Source organism: Amyelois transitella, chromosome 2 (genome assembly GCF_032362555.1).
Source record: "Amyelois transitella isolate CPQ chromosome 2, ilAmyTran1.1, whole genome shotgun sequence".
Classification (NCBI taxonomy): Eukaryota; Metazoa; Arthropoda; class Insecta; order Lepidoptera; family Pyralidae; genus Amyelois; species Amyelois transitella.
In genome coordinates, this window is record NC_083505.1 from 7,810,740 (window position 1) to 7,828,905 (window position 18,166).

At 34.2% G+C, this 18,166-nt stretch overlaps 4 protein-coding genes across 4 annotated transcripts; 2 read left to right on the top strand and 2 right to left on the bottom strand.

The window, feature by feature from the left end:
* Positions 1–182: 182 nt before the first annotated feature.
* On the bottom strand, positions 183–3,976 carry LOC106133569 (26S proteasome non-ATPase regulatory subunit 6). Its single transcript, XM_013333351.2, has 6 exons — positions 3,518–3,976; positions 3,199–3,373; positions 2,736–2,895; positions 2,185–2,369; positions 1,431–1,606; positions 183–605 (listed from the first exon to the last, which is right to left on the bottom strand). The coding sequence occupies exons 1-6, from the start codon at positions 3,793–3,795 to the stop codon at positions 431–433; spliced, it is 1,149 nt and encodes a 382-aa protein (XP_013188805.2). The 5' UTR covers positions 3,796–3,976; the 3' UTR covers positions 183–430.
* Positions 3,977–4,977: 1,001 nt separating this feature from the next.
* Positions 4,978–9,036, top strand: LOC106133630 (exonuclease mut-7 homolog). Its single transcript, XM_013333428.2, has one exon. It carries the CDS (start codon positions 5,150–5,152, stop codon positions 7,673–7,675), a length of 2,526 nt encoding a protein of 841 aa, XP_013188882.2. The 5' UTR covers positions 4,978–5,149; the 3' UTR covers positions 7,676–9,036.
* Positions 8,313–13,411, bottom strand: LOC106133631 (geranylgeranyl transferase type-2 subunit alpha). Its single transcript, XM_013333429.2, has 10 exons — positions 13,202–13,411; positions 12,983–13,093; positions 12,616–12,731; positions 11,909–12,108; positions 11,579–11,740; positions 11,164–11,277; positions 10,558–10,784; positions 9,814–9,994; positions 8,898–9,223; positions 8,313–8,462 (listed from the first exon to the last, which is right to left on the bottom strand). Exons 1-10 carry the CDS (start codon positions 13,202–13,204, stop codon positions 8,313–8,315), a joined length of 1,590 nt encoding a protein of 529 aa, XP_013188883.2. The 5' UTR covers positions 13,205–13,411.
* Positions 13,412–15,420: 2,009 nt separating this feature from the next.
* On the top strand, positions 15,421–17,278 carry LOC106133573 (modifier of mdg4). Its single transcript, XM_013333355.2, has 2 exons — positions 15,421–16,247; positions 16,759–17,278. Exons 1-2 carry the CDS (start codon positions 15,539–15,541, stop codon positions 17,010–17,012), a joined length of 963 nt encoding a protein of 320 aa, XP_013188809.1. The 5' UTR covers positions 15,421–15,538; the 3' UTR covers positions 17,013–17,278.
* The last annotated feature ends 888 nt before the right edge of the window (positions 17,279–18,166 follow it).

Here is an 18,166-nt window from a genome sequence, read left to right on the forward strand (position 1 = left end):
ATGCCTGTTCAATGTTCTTGAATGAACCCACAGTTTGCCTAATTAGCACGGCCAACTCGGAAATCATTTGTCATAAGATGATTTCTACATTGGAATCCAAAATAGGTACTTTTCACCACTACTGCAACTACTTGTCTATTAAAAGCCAGTTTAAATATTAATTCTTATTCTAGAAATAATCACACTTGTCTTATTTGATTGCTTTATTGGGTTTTAAAATCTTACATTTAATTTCTTATGAAATATTAATCGATAGTTTATTTGAAGAAAACCGTAATGTGGGTGGGTAAGTATTCACTAACGTTGCCAAACTTGTCACTGTTCGTGAAAAAGCCCCCCTGATTTAAATAATAATCAAAGCCAAATTACAATTTCAAGAAAGCTGATCTAATTTACGAACCACATGAATGTTACCAGTTTATCATATGTTCTAGAAGTTAATAACGCTGGCCAGTTTCTTGACGCGATTGAGCAGGAGATCTCCTTCGCGAATGGTCGCCTGGTACAGCTGAGAGCGGTCGGCGTCGGCGCCGCGCCCCGCGCCCGTCACCACGCAGCCGGCCACCGCGTCGATGCGGCACTGCAGGCGGCCGGCAGCGGTGAAGCTGGAATTGGAGAATTAAATTGTATTTACTATTTAGTCGTTCGTATGTAACCTCGCAATCATTTCCAGCGCCATCTAGTAATAAATTTGGGAACTACATTTTTAAAATTTTGTATTTTCGTTTCAGCTACGTATCTAACAAATGTTAAAACCAAATCACCGGTTCGAAATTTATCGTGTCTCAATCATACTCATAAAATCACATCAAAAGCACCTCAATTAAAATCAGAGACCTTAGTTCGTTCACTCGGCTAAATTAAAAAAAACAGACGGATGTAGGTTAAATAATTACAACATATACAGTAGCACACAAATGTGTGTGAATAATAAACACGATTCTCAACCTCTCTTTTTAATATCTGCAATACAAATTTTATCTCTAGAGTAGTGGATTCACTTGATCTGATAACCAAACCTGCTGAGATTACAAGGATACCTCTAAAAAACAGTCACGAGAACCTGTGGAAATAATCTCATGCTACACACACACAATCACGTCTATATCCCTTGCGGGATCGACAGAGCCAACAGTCTTGTAAAGACTGATAGCCAACGTTCAGCTATTTGGCTTTAAGATAGAATTGAGATTCAAATAGTGACAGGTTGCTAGCCCATCGCCTAAAATAGAAATCCCAAGTTTATAAGCCTATCCCTTAGTCGCCTTTTACGACATCCGTAGGAAAGAGATGGAGTGGTTCTATTCTTTTTTTGTAGTGGTGCCGGGAATCACACGGCACAATCTCATGCTACTTTTAGTTAACTCCAAGCTTTGAAAACAACAAATAAGTGAAAGAGATAGACAGAGGGATTCATATTCCATACTCACTTAGAAATTTCTTCTTCAATGAATTCGCGGGTAACTCCAAACGTGTCCGCGATGTTGTCCAAACTAAGGGAGCGGTATGCGCGTAACAGTTGCACGTACGCTTTGATACGCGCCTCGCGTACATAGTGCTGGTAGTGGGGGCGGAAAACGGGGTCCACGCAGATCTGCGTCTCCACCTGCAATCAGATATATATATACATGCTAGCTGTGCCCGCGACTTCGTCCGCGTGGAATAGTTATTATGGGCATCATTGAAGCCCTCAAGGATGAAAAATTTCCCCGTTTTTTTCACATTTTCCATTATTTCTTTGCTCCTTATAGTTGCAGCGAAATGTTATATAGCATAAAGCCTTCCTCGATAAATAGTCTATTCGAAGCAACGAATTTTTAATTTTCAAAAACGCGCTAATCTCAGGAACTACTGGTTCGACCAGTAGTTCCTGAGATTAGCGCGTACAAACAAACAAACTCTTCAGCTTTATAATATTTGTATTGATATCAATCACATCTTTGTCACGAGAAAAATGTGGACAAAACACAACTATAAATAATTGGACAATTTTGTGTATTTTTATCACTCAAACAGAGCAAGCTACAAGATAATTTCAAATTAAAATTTGACCATTTTTAATTTAGAATCCATGCAAGACAAAAGCTGCTATAACATTGGATTTTTTAATTAACCTGCACTTGCGCTAACTGACTAGTTTACATAAAAGAGGGATTAAAAGGAAAGCTATAAAGAGTAACATACCCAAGCCAGACTCTTCATGAAGTCAGCATATCGGCACTCATGAAGTGACTCCACCAACTCTCTGAGCTCGGGGAAGCGGGAGCGTAAGGCCTGGACTGCAGCCCCCTGGCGACGCAGTGCTGCCTGCAAAGCGTGACGTTCCAGTGCCAATGCACAGGCCAACACGCAGTATTGAATAATGGTGCCTGAAATTTTATTATGTAGAGAAAATAATTTGTGGCCCTGGCATTAAGTAGTTTTTAGTTACACTGTTAATACCAGCCAGGTAATAATAACTACCAAACATCAAACATTCTACCTTAAATGACTGTATTCCATTAAATACTAATCAACCATACAGGGATAACAATAATTAACATGTAAAAAAAATTACTGTTTAACACAGCCCTAGTATATAAATGGGGTATTTAGAAATTTACTAAACAAAAACCAACCAAGTAGGTTGAGATATGGGATAACTGTGATGAAAATAAAATAAAATGGTATCAATCTTCATCTCACTTCCTTCTTCATTTGTTTTATAATCCATATGACTAGCCTAATGAACTTACCAAAATCTACCAGCTCATAAGATTCAAAAGTAGAAACACAATCAATGAAAAGATCAGCAGCCTTGCTATAATCACGAATTGCGAGACAGTAAATAGCTTCATATGCCTTCAATTTGTTCCTGGAGCGCCAGTCTCCACCCTTATCAACCAACTCATGAGCCTGAAAGTTAAAAAAAGAAATGAGGAATTGAGAAGCATAAAGGCTAATAACATTATAAGCTTTTACCAGTATCTCTGCCCGCATGAAAAGTACCCTATGCTCTTCTTCATATTTCACACTATGTATGCATAATTCCATGAAAATCAGTTGAGTGGTTTTGACATGAAATATAACAAAAAATAAACAAACACTTTCACTTCATAATATTAGAATGGATAGTAAATTTTATCAAATTATTCATTCACAAAAGTAAGCATGTGTATTTGAAATAAAAGATCCTAATTATTTATTAACAAGTCTTACCTTATTAATGGTCTTGCCCATTTCCTTTACATTACAACCATGGAAGTAAGCGATTCTGAACAAAGCAAAGATAGCATCCAGTCTTCTGTTTGTGGTAAGAGTTGAATCCTCATACTTTATGGTTGCCAGTGTTGTGGCACCCTCCTTGTCTCCAATAGAGCACAAGTAGTCCAATCTGTGAATTATGAGAAAATATTTTTAATAACATGGCTAAGTGGTAAAAATCAGGCAGTTTAAAATTGGGAAATATTTGATTTGTAATGAATATTGTAGTTAGCTTATGTTAATAATTCTACTAAAAAGATTGATAAAAAAATACCTGTCCTGCCAAACAGGAGTCTCTGAGTCATCTTCTTGAAACTTAGATAACCTGTCCTCGTTCTGTTTTGCCATCTCATCATGCAACTTTTGGTCAAATTGCCAACCAAGATCTGTGCAAACTTCTTTGTAGTATGGAGCCATATTTCCTACTTTAATTCCTTGTAGAAGCTGTTCTTTTAACTGAAGATTGTCTTTAAATTCAGGCAGTGAGAGTTTGAACTTAATCCCAGCAAGGGCCATATATTCAGGAGTTTTACCCTCAGCAGATAGCTCCATTTTATTTATTTTTTCAAAGAAAGAATTCAGCAAGATCTTCTTCAAACGACTTTAAAAAATAATTACATACGTATTTACAAATATTAATCCAACTTTTCAATGTTTGAGATTTTCAACAAAAGCACTATTTTCTCCCTGCAAGTGATTGACAAATTTGACAGTCGGACGAAATGCCGTTGTCATCCCGACAGAGTTGCCAGATAAAAAATTTTCAATAAATAATCGTACTGTCTGGAAAGGGGTTACCGCCCGAAGTGTCCGCCAATAGACGAGGTGGTTTTTTATATGATTATAAGTTAAAATATATGAAAACTAAGTTTTATACTGTCACAAATTTGAAACATAATTTACTCACCTTTACTACCTCTTACCTGCTAAAGCCCACCCAGGTTGTATAGGCTGGGTTTGCTTATACATATTTGTATAGGAGACATGTATAGAAGAATTTCCAGCATTTATAATATAACGAAGGTCTGGGCGTCGTGGGCTCTTAGTCTATCTGAATATATTTCACATATCATAATAACGGTGTAAATGTTTTACTCAGATAGATAAAAAAAAAACTCGTAGATAAAATTATTTATTTCACATGAGGCTTAAAATGCGTGATGCCTAGAAATGCACAGGACGCTTACCACGACGTCTTATAGCAGGACCTTAATTGAACTGCGTTGCTTTTTCGTACCATGACATCAATTATAAGCAAGCCTGCGGCACATGCTGGCTGTTAACAAACTGGATGTATAACCATGATCGATTCAATACGGGTTAGGTTTATGCAAAGGTTGCGAAGTTCAAATGGAATGGAAGTCTTCGTGTAAAAACCTGAGTAAACCAATACAGGGTGAAATGGTTTTGAAAGCCTATTGCCTCTATTTCTTTGGTTTCGTACCCATTATAATATAATTATAAAAAAATATAACATACATACATACATACATACCGTCACGTCTATATCCCTTGCGGGGTAGACAGAGCCAACAGTCCTGAAAAGACTGAATGGCCACGTTCAGCTATTTGGCTCAACGATAGAATTGAGATTCAACTAGTGACAGGTTGCTAGCCCATCGCCTAAAAAGGAATCCCAAGTTTGTAAGCCTATCCCTTAGTCGCCTAAACTAAAAAAATATAAGTCGATCATAAAAACGTCAGTGTCATTTATTTTAATCTCCAGTGCAACTCCAGTGAGAAAAATTTAGAATTAGGTACTGAGAAAAGAGAACCTAAATTTATTATGACAGTTATAATGATATTTCGCAAAAACAATTGAAAATAATAAACTGTGTATACAAACAAATACACTTAGAAGACACAGTTTCATAGTTCTAGTGTTTAGTGTTCTAAAGCCCACAAAATGGATATAAATCAGCTCGTCAGCAAAAACCAGTCCATTAAAATAGTGCCATCTCTGGAAGAATCACTGCGTAGCATCGGTTTAAACGTTGACTTGGATGTTAGTTTAATACATTGGCTTGAACAGTTAAAAATAACTTGGAAAACATGGAAAAAAAGCACAGCTATAGAGAGCCGGGTTGAAAATTTTTTCCAATCTGTTCCTGACCCATATAGAGTTGCTCTTTTGTTTGTTATCAAATGTGAAGATTTGAAGGATTGTAAGCCAAAATCATTGCCTTATTTTATTATAGAAACACTTCAGAAATGGGCTATGAGCACTGGAGCATTACCAGAAGATGTATTAAAATTGCCAGCTTTCCGCATTGCTATACAACAAAGAAACCAGCAGTTCTTGAACCTAATGGTTAAAGCATATTATATTGTTACTATCAAGGATTTAATCTTGCCAATTGTAAAAGAAATGATTAGCAATGATAACTGCAAACAGGCATCACAAATAGTAATCGCAATGGAGCTCTATGAAGATATTCCAGTAGAAGAATTGTTATTCCCATTGATTCTACAGGATAAGGCTAATATGATTGATGAATATTTATGTGAGTGTCCAAGTCAGGTTGAACCTTTATTGTTATATTTAGATAACTTGTTAAATAGACAAATAAGTATTCGTGAACATGTGCAAAAATATATTGAAGACCACAAAATAAGCCATGTGAAGTATGAAAAAATACACTATAAACCCCTTGGTAAGCTAGTTGCGCGTTTATGCAATAAATTCAATTATCCAATTGAAAGATGTAAAAATCTTAGTAGGAATCGTATTACTGGTGGCTTGAGATATCTGATCCACCAACGTTATGATGGCCATAATGTGAATACATTGGTATGGGACGATTTAGTGAAGGATTCACTGAGACAAAATGCAGGATCAGGACAAGAATTCATTGATATGTTAGTGGACTATGACAGGAATGAAGCATTGAAGTGGGCAACTTATTTAAATCTCTCAGAAAATGATTTGCCTTTGGCCCTACGGGATATGTCATTGGCTGAAGCTAATGATACAGAAAATTGGGATGTAGAGTCTCGTGACAGTAAAGAGTATTATAAAATGTCATTAACTTCTGATCAGATTATAATGATAGACACAGGAGAAAAGTTTTATGACCTTATGATTTCAAGATTAAAAGGCTGCAATATAGTGAGTATTGACTGTGAATGGAAACCATCTTTTGGTGCAACCCAATTCCAAGTTGCGTTGATCCAAGTTGCTACTGTAGACAGTGTTTACTTAATTGACACATTATTACTAAATAAACAGCAGTATTCTAGTTTTTGGCATACATTTAATAAATCCCTTTTAGATAATGGGGAAATAATAAAACTTGGATTTGGTTTGGAACAGGATTTAAAAGAAATGAAGACTTCTATTATTGGATTAGGAAATATTAAACTAAAAGGTGAAGGATTGCTAGATTTATGTGTGTTGTGGAAATGCCTCATAAGTCACGGGCTAATTTTACCATACAGTGATAAAGGTGGGAACAGTCTTAGTTGCTTAGTGCATGCATGCTTTGGTTTACCTCTTGAAAAAGCTGAACAGTGCTCTAATTGGGAAATAAGGCCTCTAAGAGCTACGCAGATCCAATATGCTGCTGTGGATGCTTTTGTTTTGATGAAGATTTATCAATTTCTTCAGAAATTATGTTTCCAACAAAAAATTAATTTTGACGAAATTTGTAATGATGTGATGTTGGAAAGTAAGAAAAAGGCAAGTAAGAAAATTAAAACAGCTGAAAAACTTCAATCCACTGTAGCAAATCCTCAATCTAAATCCCCCAATGAGTTAAAAATAATGGTGGAAAGTAAATTATCAAGCTTAATTCCATATTTGAGATATTGCGGTATAGATACGACAATGATACTGCCAAGTATGTTATGGTGTGACACCATCAACTTAGCAATATCTGAAGAACGTTTCATATTACTTTCAAAGTTGAAATGTACCCCAACTGTAAACTTCCCACAAAGTTCAATATTAGATGTAGGTATAGGTAGTATTAAAGAACAATTGCAAAGTTTTTTAAAACATTTGAATATAAATATAAAACAAGATAATCTATTGAATTTTTGTTTAAAATGTAACAACAGTGACTTGAAAAAAATGGATGCCAGAGGTATATATGACTTTTGTGATGACCAAAGTGCAGCAAATATTCAGTTTAGTTCAAAATATGTTCCTGATGATGATGAATGTGATGACAATTATGTCAATTTTTTAAGTGAAGATGAAGACGATGATTTGGTCAACATGCAACCTTTACCTAATAATTTAACTCAAGGCCGAACCTTCAAAACAAGTAAAGGGGTGCCAATAGAAATCAATGATCTTTACAGGTTGTCACTAACACAGAATGCTGTATATCTTTGCGAATATTGTGGTAAATTATATTGGGATGGGGATGAATTCATACAACCTGTTAGAGAATTAGTTTTAAAATTAACTAATCTTAGCATCTGGTAAGAGAAGTTTTAGGACAAAACATAAAATGCATATTACGAGTATTTGTAAAAAATTATGTATTCACGAAGTAGTAAAATTGCTACAGATAAATATTTTCCTTTCTTAATATAACATAATTGAAATAGATTATTATAAATATAAGTTCTAAATTGTATATAATATTGTTGAAATGTGTTCAATACATATATTTTTGTAATGTTACCTATGTTATTCCATAGAAAATGACAAAAACCTGCCTCCCTTGTTCAAATAGGTTTAAAAGTAGACTTCTATATTTTTATAGTAGGTATAGCCAGTTACAAATACAAAAGCAATATTAGCTTTACAATCGTTATTTATGTAATATAATGACAAAAACATACACCTGTATGTATTTAAAACATCTATCTTTTAGTGACATATAAAAATTCAATGTATCATCTGTATCAAGAGGAAATACTGGGGGTTGGTTCATAATGCATGTTCTTTTTCATTGAAGATAATCTTAGTTTATTGATTTTAAAGTAAAAACGTTTTTACTCCTATGATGAATGATGGTCTTCCTAGCAAGTAAACTATTCAAACTTTGTTTAGACCTAGGCACCTAGTATTTCCATCTTAATAGATTACAAAAATAATTGAAATTAGCTTAAGCATGTTAGTATAAAATTGTATAATTATGCATATCCATGAACTTTTTAACTTCCTCTTCATCTAAGAGGTTATTGCCCCGTAAATTTAATTCAACTAAATCCAATTTTGGAAAGTCTTTCAGTGTAGTTAATTGATTGTTCTCTAAATTGAGTTTCTGTAACAAAGAAAAATAACTTGTTTATAACATGTTTACACAAATATTTAATATCCATTCTTAATCTTTGTGCATTCCAAATCAATATGCCTTGACCTATATGCTTTGGGATTCAAGAGGATTATTGGTCCAATATGATTTTGTATTGCTTTGTACAATGGGCTACAGAGAAAAGTTTACCAACTAGATACTGATATGCCGATGATACAAAGTAGATGCATTTAACTTCAAAAAAATGCGTAACTATGTATGGAAACAATCACTAATATAATAAGTACATATATTTTATTGCCACCCAATTTTAAAAGATTTTTATAAATTTAGCATTTGTTTCTTCCTTCCTATATAAACTTGTATTGGACCTATATAAGATTTATTCTATCGAATTTCAAATAAAATTAGCTATGTTTACACATTAGTGTAGTTGTAACTTACCTTACAATGTTGTAGCATAATTAAGGATTGCATTTTGTTACTCGTCAAACTCTGGTTAGACAAGTCGACTTTTTCGCAAAAGCTGTAATACTGCAAATGTGGCAAGTATGCTATTTTCTCATTAAACCTTATGACAAGACTGTCTTTTTCATTTTGATAATCATCAGCCAACTGTTCCTCTATACTCCATTTAGTAATTAAATCGCTATAATACCCTGCACGCATTGAGTCTATAGTTTTTAGTGCTTGTAATTTTTCGATCACCTCTTTATGATGCCGCTTTGCGTCTAAACAGTGGAGGAGAAATGTTGTCGTCAGCATTGTCCCTGTAATTGAAGATAGAGAGTAAACAATAATGAAAATAAGCCAATAACTAGAATGCATACTATTGTCAAAAACTTAGAAACCTACTAGCTTATTGAAACTAAGTGGAAAATGCCATCAAAAACATCCTGTAAAAACCCAAGTCTCGCAGCTGTCTTTCTACCGTAAAAAGTTGTGAGATCCATGTAATACCAAGTCTGTTAATCTATTTAGTATCTACTTAAAGAACCTTCTGTCTTAAGTTATTACATAAGTTATTAACATGCCAATTTAAAAAATACGTTTAAATAAATAGATCGACTTGGACATCGAATAAAAACACAATGAATATTATCTACAATTATATTAGATTCTTCATTCTAACGCGCCTCACGCGATTGAAACTCGTCTCCAAAACAAGCTATAAATGTATTATCTTTTCCAAGCGACTCATTTAAACTTCTCAATAAACCGAGAAGTCGATACGGGATTTAGAGCGGCCGTGCCCCCACATATATATAGTAAGCACATAAAACGAGATAATAACTGGCTTCATTAGTATTTTTTCATTCTGGAGATTTTATTTTGTCATAGATGATAGGTAGGTACCTACATTTACTATCTGGTTCCAATTCTAATAATTGACGACAAGAATCCAATTGCTTTTGCAGTTCTTCAATAACAGGTTTGGAATATTTTAGCTGAAAATCAATCTCATTTTTTCCAATGTAAGAATTTTTGTGTTTGTGACAATGTACAATCAACTTTTCATCATTATCCTTTATGAATTCAACCTGAAACAGAATTACACTTCAAATATGCTTTTCGAGTAAACCGCCAAAAAACAAAACAAAGAGAAAAAGCCTTATTCAGCAGAGTAGAAAGCCATTTAAAATAAATGTATAGACGACATAAGCCATATAGACCCCACAAGGGATTAGACGTGACCATATGTATGTATGTATGTACGACATAAGCGGCAAGTAGTAAACGGGATAACCGCATTAAAAATAGCGGCACGCCTGCCTTGATAGTTCCGCTGGTCTACCCTTTCATTGTGTGGGTATATCCACCTAGACTAAAGTAACCACTAAGGGTGCAACCGGTGTATTCTCGAGGATACACTGCCACTAACATATTACAATGCTGGTCAGGTAACTTGAGCTATGAGCATCGCTCAGTGCACGTTTACAGTTACGAGGTGAAAATAGTGGTGAGGTTTGTAAGGCGTACGGCAGTCGACTATATAACCTGTGAAAACCGCCTTCATTAAACCTATTTGTAAAGAAGAAGGGAGTTTTAAGTAAGTACTTTAGTAAAAATGTTTACCGATTCGTTGTTTTTATCACTAACTGACCTTAACTTCCAAATTATCCGCTACAACAACATCATGTTTATACATCCACAACAAATCATATTTTTTCCCTGAACATGATATCCATTTGCCAAGTGCAGGAAGATTATTTATTATGATAAATGTCTTCTGATCAACAAACTCCACTGATACATGTTTGTTGAAGGCAACAGTGGTTTTCGTAGGTGATATTACACATACGACTGGTGCGACGATTGTTTTTACTGCTCCTGAAATGCAAAGAAAATACAATGAAAAAATACGTCTATCAGTCTAGGGTGTGCTTATGATCATAATTCTGGATTAATTTAGTCAGGTTTTTAGTCCTGTGTGACCTCCGTAACTTTATCAAAGAAACCCAAACCATATTTTGTCACTTACAGTGATTATGAGTATCAACGTTAATAGTTATTCCACATGCTCATAGACCTCACAATAACTTCAATCAATATATACATATGATAAAACATCTTTCCTGGAGGTATAGACAGACTTGCATCTTTTTACTTACCAGGATCTCTGCAAACTTCTTTTTGCTTCTACATTCATCAATCTTTTTGTGCCAGCTCATTGAACTTACACTTATTTCTGTATTACTAGTTAACTTACCTAAAAGCCATCTCTGGTAAAACCATGCACTGGTGTCGTCGGGATCAGTAAACGCTGCACTTTCGACCATCTTTAGTTCATGCTTATGATGCTCATCTTCTATTGGTCTACCTCCTGAAAATAATTATTCCTTTGAAACCACTTGTGGTTGTAATATTACTTACTTTCTTAGTAACAATTACAAGGTGAAATAAATAATTGCCTCTTAATAGATCTCTTTCGACTCATTTAATCAAAATAAAATTCATTCCATCACTCCACTCAATATTAACAAATTTCCAACTGCCTTAGCCCTAATATTGTATTAATCCTGATACAATATTTGCCTAACCTGACTCAGTCCCACGTTCAACATAACAAGTATAAGATAAACCCTCTGTGATTTATTATCAAAGGAGTATAAATTGAATTTTACCTTCTAAATCAGGATAAAGTGCAACTAACATTTTGCTCCTGTAATGCCATGCAGAATAATTCGAAAAGTTATCAAACAATTTTTCAGTTGTAAAATCGAATTCTTCATTCAATGGTGGTTTACATTGTCCAACTACAAATCTTCTATAATCCCATGTGTGAACTGAAACATGATAAAATTGAATTGGTATATGAAATGTGTCGATAGTAGACAAGGTCATAGACATCAGATGGCTTGTTATTACTGTGTGAAAAGTTTCCCTGTAGTATAAAGGAATTAACTGAAACGAAGTAACTGACAATATGTAAGCTAGTATAGCAATTCACTCACAATTTCGCTCATCCAACTTCAAATATGTGTTGCATAATGCCAGCTCCTTCTTCCAATCAGGATCAGGACGGGTCAATAGGACCCACTCCCGTTGGTGCCAGGCACAGTAGGATTTGGGGTTTATCTTGAGACAATGCTCTGTTAGGTACAACTCGTCATCATAAAGCTTTGACATATCTTCTTCAGGTTCTACAGTTTTGCTATAAAGCAATAACAAACATTATCAATATACATTCTCATAGTCATACCAACATAAAAAATAAAACTACCATTTATAGTAAATTATGTTTGTTGTAAAAGTCCCATACAAAGCATTAGGGCATTGTTTTGGTTTGCATTTCGCTTTAATTTGGCAATTGAGATTTTAAATAACTAAATCATATAATAGTTGTAACTTAAAAGTAGGACAGACCTAATACAGACAGAGTTTAATATGTGGTAAAATATAATTTTATTTTTTCCCCTCCCTCATCTTGCAATCAGTCTGAATATAAGCAAATTGCTTTTCCGATGTCTTAGAGTATCAGCGATTATTAGTTGAAATGCAAGGCAATAAGGATAAAATCTTAGTCTTGTTTTGTAGTTAGAAGCGTGAAGCAGAATATCTTCTTTCACTGGGCCTATTTTTAGATGCTTCTGGATCTCACATGTATCCATAAACTATGGTGTAAATCATGATAAAATTACATTATATTAATATACCAAACCTGAAACCAATCAGAATTTCCCTCCTTATGTTCCATAAGGTATAAATGTCAGGGTTTGATGTCAAGACTTTTCCCGTAATTTCCAATAACTCCTTATCTAGTTCGCCACTCTTTCTCTGGGAAGAGAAGTAGAACAAGAAATAAAATATATAATTGTGAAATAATTATTTGAACACCATGACAATGACCAACCCTCTAAAAAATTAATTAGTTATCTCCGTATTGATAAACTTACGCGAGTCCATTTTCAATACCATTGGTACAATGTTTAACATCTTTAAAGGTTTAGCACCTAAGATATTTGAACCATACAATTTCTCTTTTCTGGGATGCAATAAGTTGTATAAAAATAGATGACTTTACATACCTTAATCTGTATTTTATGCATTGCATGTTTGAAAAGTTTTAGCTTTTCTTGCCTTTCTTTTTCTTTCCTTGCTTTCTCCTCTTCAGTTGTTCTAACCTTAACCCGACCGTGCTGTAATAATTAAATAACATTTATTAATTAATAATGCAATTATCTCAATTTCCCATAAGGTTGTGTACATGAAAGAGAATAACATAATTAAAGGAGATATGTGCATACCATCTTATATACCTTAAGTATACCACTTAATGTATACAAATAGTAAGATATAAATTTCCCTTCAAATCTTTTTGTTGTTTATCACTAAGATTTAAGAAATGAACAGCTACAATATCACAAGATTCCACGAACAAGGTGTTTATTCAAAATGAATAAACAAATGATAATGTTTTCACATTTTATAGACATTATAACTAGTGTTGTCGCTTCGCTCTTTAGTCTACCTAACCTACTATCGATAGTTTGAGGAACAACAATTATTATTCACAATCAAATCACTAAATTGAGCTAGCCCCAAAGTTGGAATCTTGTGATGGGAACTACATATAATGATAATAATTTTTATTTTTAAACTAGTGACCCACCCCGCCTTCGCACGGGCGCAATTCTGATATTATAATTATGTTACTGTACTATAAGATAATTATACACCTTCCTCTCGTTTCGGTCGGTTTGTGGTGATATTTCTACACCACACTTCAACAGCTTATCACCAGACGCAATTAACCAATAAAAGCGAATCGCGCAAGCAACCTCCGACACAACATCGTCGGAGCCGCGGTTCCTCAGGCATAACACTTAGTCTGGCGGAAAAATATCCATTTGTAGCCGTCAAGCTCGAATCATCGCTCCTGCTAAAATAATGACCCCGACATGATTAGAAGTCACCTCTTCATCATCAACCCCAATCCTTACCATCATTATGCGGACGGACGGAATACGATTACAACTCAATCTTCAACATGTTTGTTTCTGTAAGTAACTTCTTAGTTTCTTGCCCATGGTACACTTTTTCTTTGTCTTTTGTATTTTAAATAAAAACTGTTTTATGTTATATAAGAATTCTTTGCCAAATACTTTAAGAGGTGTACTACTTTACTACTACTTTATTTGACTTAACAGTACTACATTATTGTCAAAGAGGACGCTATTTCTTGTAATTTATATTTGGTAACAACTTGTACCATGTACATAATTAAATGATTTGTCACCATGAAATATTTTAATTCTAACATCAATAAAACTTTAAATATTTCTGATTGTCAAATAATTTCACTATTACTCAATACGATGTAACTAATAGGTGTTGTTATGTAAAACGAAGAACTAGCCTCCTTTTCTATTTCTGATCAAACATTAGAGTATTTTCGAGATGAACTATCGATAGCTAAACTATCGTTAGTTTTCTCAACACTAACAATGACATAGGTTTGACTTGCCAGTTGCACAGTCTACTTTGACAATGACATTTCTATTTTAGGTTGACTTTATTTATTTAACGTAAAATCATGCATGGATAAAATTTTGTGTAAATAGTTAAGTAAAGAGGCGCGTGGTCACAGGTCAACCTATCAAACACTCTATTTGTCATTATCTGTATCCATCCAGCTGAACATTTCAGTTCTAGACAGACAAAGCCAACTATAAAACACAATGGAGTTTCATAGTTAGCTCTGTCTACCCCATAAAGGATAACGGCGAAATATCCCCTGAGCAGCCGGTTGACAGGTCGGTTGTATACAAAAATGTGTCGGTTAGAGTGTCAAATTACACCGCGTTTATCCGGATACTTTTAAATTAACTTATGTTTAAAAGAGTTGCTGGCATTAAAAATTATATCTATGACTTTGTTATTTAATAGACTAGGACTAGACTAGAATAGAAAAAAATCCGCAACAACCGAATGTGGTAGTAAATACTTATTTGGAGTTCAATACCCGGGTGTCGAGTTTCACCCCATTTCAATATACAAAAAAACAATGAAAGAACGAAACATTTGTTACGAGTATTTATATTTAAAAAAAGAACAATAAACAACGCGTTTAACATTTTTTTCTCGGTAACACTTTATCAATCCACTTTAAAACACGACATCGACATATACTTATGTTCAATAATAACGATGAGTGATAATGACTATTAGATATCATTTATGAATTAGCTACATATTTCTGTGAGTACTCTAGAAATCAAAGATAAAGACTCGGTTGTTTTAAAATAATTATTTACATAGGAAGAATAACTACTGACAAGGAAGTCATAAGTCGATTTCGACTTTGTCGTCATTTGATCACTCCATTACATAGTAATACCTAGTATTCGTCACGAATCGTCGAGAAATACAGGCTGTGTCTTTGGCCTGCGTTGGCCATTCTCTACCTATCAAAATAGAACACCTCTCACAATCAAGCTGACATTGACAGTGCCTTTTTCTCTATATCTACTGATTGATTTGATTGATTGTGTTGTGTGAGTCAGTGTGAGTGATAATTTCCTGGTTTTCTATTCTATTTTATTTGTGCGAATTTACATTTTGTTTCTATAATCAACTGTATAATGAATAATGCACCGCAATTTTCTCTGCGTTGGAATAACTACGTTACCCACGTAACAGAAGCATTCAATACACTACGATTTGAAAATGATTTGGTTGATGTCACTTTGTACTGCGATGGTGGTAAAATTAAGGCCCACAAAATGCTGCTATCCGCTTGCAGTAGCTACTTTAAACAGATTTTCAAAGAGAATCCTTGTCAGCATCCTGTGGTAATTTTCAGGAACTTCAAGTATGAAGACTTGAATGCTATCATTAATTTTATGTATCATGGTGAAGTAAATATCTTCCAAGAACAATTGGAATCATTTCTTATTACAGCTGAACTTTTAGAAGTTAAGGGTTTGACTGATAATGCGGAAGAAGAACCGTCCAAAGCTCACTTAAGAATGAGTGATGCTTCTTTAGATTTAAGTTCTAAATCAAGTAGAATTACTGAAGAAATTGTCCCTGTACCTGTTGTAATGGATGAACCGATAAATTTAGCAACAATCCAAAATGCTCGTGATGAGTACATTCCACAAACAAATGTAGCACCGAATATGCCAGACCAAGACAGTGAGTCTGTAGAAGTAATTCATCCGCCAATTTCTAAAGTTGAGGAAAGTGTGACCACCCGACCAAAAGCAATGGAACGAACAACCACAGAGGAGATGCAAGTTGATAATCAGTCAACATCTGCCGAGGATTTATCAGAGAAAAATAATTCTGGTATTTTTATAATACTGTTATACTTTCTTTCTTGATTGTAGTATATTTCTGATTGTACTTTATTCTTAAACTAAAAATTGCAATGTTATTTTTCCATTTAATTAATAAATACATAAAATCAGCAATAAGCAGCTTCAAAGTATGTTATGGGTTATAAAATCAACAGTATTTATTATTTGCTATAAAATTTATATCATATAGATAAAAGACTCCTGCTTATCAGGAATAAACATTTTCCACTTGAGTTCAGTAAAATATGCACAACACCACACAGGCTATCAAATATTTGTACTAAAAAACTTAGATCAGTCAATGAGATTTGAAAATCTGCTTTTAATGTGCTCACACAGTATAGTACTGATTGTAGTGTGTTAGTAGTACAACTAATATACTGTGAACAATTGTAAAATATAAAAATGGGATGCCCCACATTTATCTTTAAATACATAGTATTTATATATCTTATAAATTTAAAAATTATAAAAAATTTAAAGTCTTGTTTTTATTTCAGAATCAGATTTGGCGAAATTTCGTTGCCAGTTATGTCCAAAAGGTTTCAAGCATCCAACATCATTGACATTGCACAAAGACTCACATGCGGGTAAAACTCAGTGTCCTGTTTGTCACAGGTCATTCTCCAGATCCTATGACATGAGGAGTCACCTGCAAAGAATACATCAGGGAAAACAACTGACTATTAAAGAGATAAGATATAAGAGCAACAATGACAATGTTGGAACTAAGCAATTTACTCATCATATTTAATTATTATATTTACAATAACATTAGCACATAGTGCAAAATGCCTCTAAAGATTTAAGCAAATGTTGTAATTTACAATGTCTATAGATAAAATGTTGTATACATATAATTAGGTAAGGCATGTGGTGCCTTCTTAACTCTATTGTTGTATAAGTCGTTCATAATGGAATATATTTTATTTACTATGTTTAAGTCACAAATCTTGCTCAGTGCTGTAGCTTTGGCTATTTTTATACTAGTCTGTAACAATATGATTATTATTGTTTTAATATAAATTGTTTCTATTATAAAGATTTTAATTTAGTATTGCCATCAACATCCTAACGTTTCATTGAAGACATTTTCATATAATCACGTCTTTATCCTTATGGGGTAGATAGAGGCATCAGTCTTGAAAAAAACTGGAAAGTTACGCTCAGCTGTATGGCTTAATGATATGATATAAAAATAGTGACGGTGTGTGACGCTATCAGACAAAAACAGCAAAAGTCTAAATCGCGCAAGCAAAGATTTCACGAATTGGAGCATATATGTATACTACCTCCGACAAACACCTAGAATGGCTGAAGATCTTCCCTTTGGTGGCGGTCGAGCCCGTATTATCGCTATTCGCACCGCTAAAAACAGGTTGCTAAACCATCGCCTAAAAGAAGAGTCCCAAGATTATTCGTCTTTCCCTTGATTGACTTTACAATCTACTTGGGAAGAGAAGCAGTTGGCACACACTATGTATTTTCTTCTCTACTAGGCCAGAATGGAAGCTTGCACTAGATGAATGTGTATCTGCCCTTTGTCGCCTCTTACGATATCAATGGTAAAGAGATGGAGTGGTCAAAAGCGTCGGTAACAACTCAGCACTTTCGCCTATTAGGTACTTATAAAATTTTATTTTTCTCCGGCCCCGCCTGCATAAAACTAAATTTACTATTATTCCTGTTCCCGCGGTAATTTCGGGAAATCCACTCTATGTGCACCCCTAGACCACATAAAGATCCTAGACGACAAATTTCAAGACTAGACCCAGCGGTTTAGGCTGTGCATTGACATGTCAGTCACTTACTTATTTACTTTTATTAATATATTCAGACTTAGTTTAGGTACCTACTTTAAGAGAAAACTACAGGGTTTGGTAATTTTTTTACATCTTTTCCTAAGGA

Excerpts from the sequence above, each read along its gene's own strand:
- LOC106133630 (XM_013333428.2), top strand. The coding sequence starts at position 5,150 with ATGGATATAAATCAGCTCGTCAGCAAAAACCAGTCCATTAAAATAGTG.
- LOC106133569 (XM_013333351.2), bottom strand. The coding sequence starts at position 3,795 with ATGGAGCTATCTGCTGAGGGTAAAACTCCTGAATATATGGCCCTTGCT. Across the intron at positions 3,374-3,517 it reads ACTCCTGTTTGGCAGGACAG|ATTGGACTACTTGTGCTCTA; the intron begins GTATTTTTTTAT and ends CATAATTCACAG. Across the intron at positions 2,896-3,198 it reads TGGGCAAGACCATTAATAAG|GCTCATGAGTTGGTTGATAA; the intron begins GTAAGACTTGTT and ends TTTAACTTTCAG.
- LOC106133631 (XM_013333429.2), bottom strand. Across the intron at positions 12,732-12,982 it reads TGCATAAAATACAGATTAAG|AGAAAGAGTGGCGAACTAGA; the intron begins GTATGTAAAGTC and ends TTCTCTTCCCAG. Across the intron at positions 12,109-12,615 it reads GAAATTCTGATTGGTTTCAG|CAAAACTGTAGAACCTGAAG; the intron begins GTTTGGTATATT and ends ATTGCTTTATAG.
- LOC106133573 (XM_013333355.2), top strand. The coding sequence starts at position 15,539 with ATGAATAATGCACCGCAATTTTCTCTGCGTTGGAATAACTACGTTACC. Across the intron at positions 16,248-16,758 it reads ATCAGAGAAAAATAATTCTG|AATCAGATTTGGCGAAATTT; the intron begins GTATTTTTATAA and ends TTTTTATTTCAG.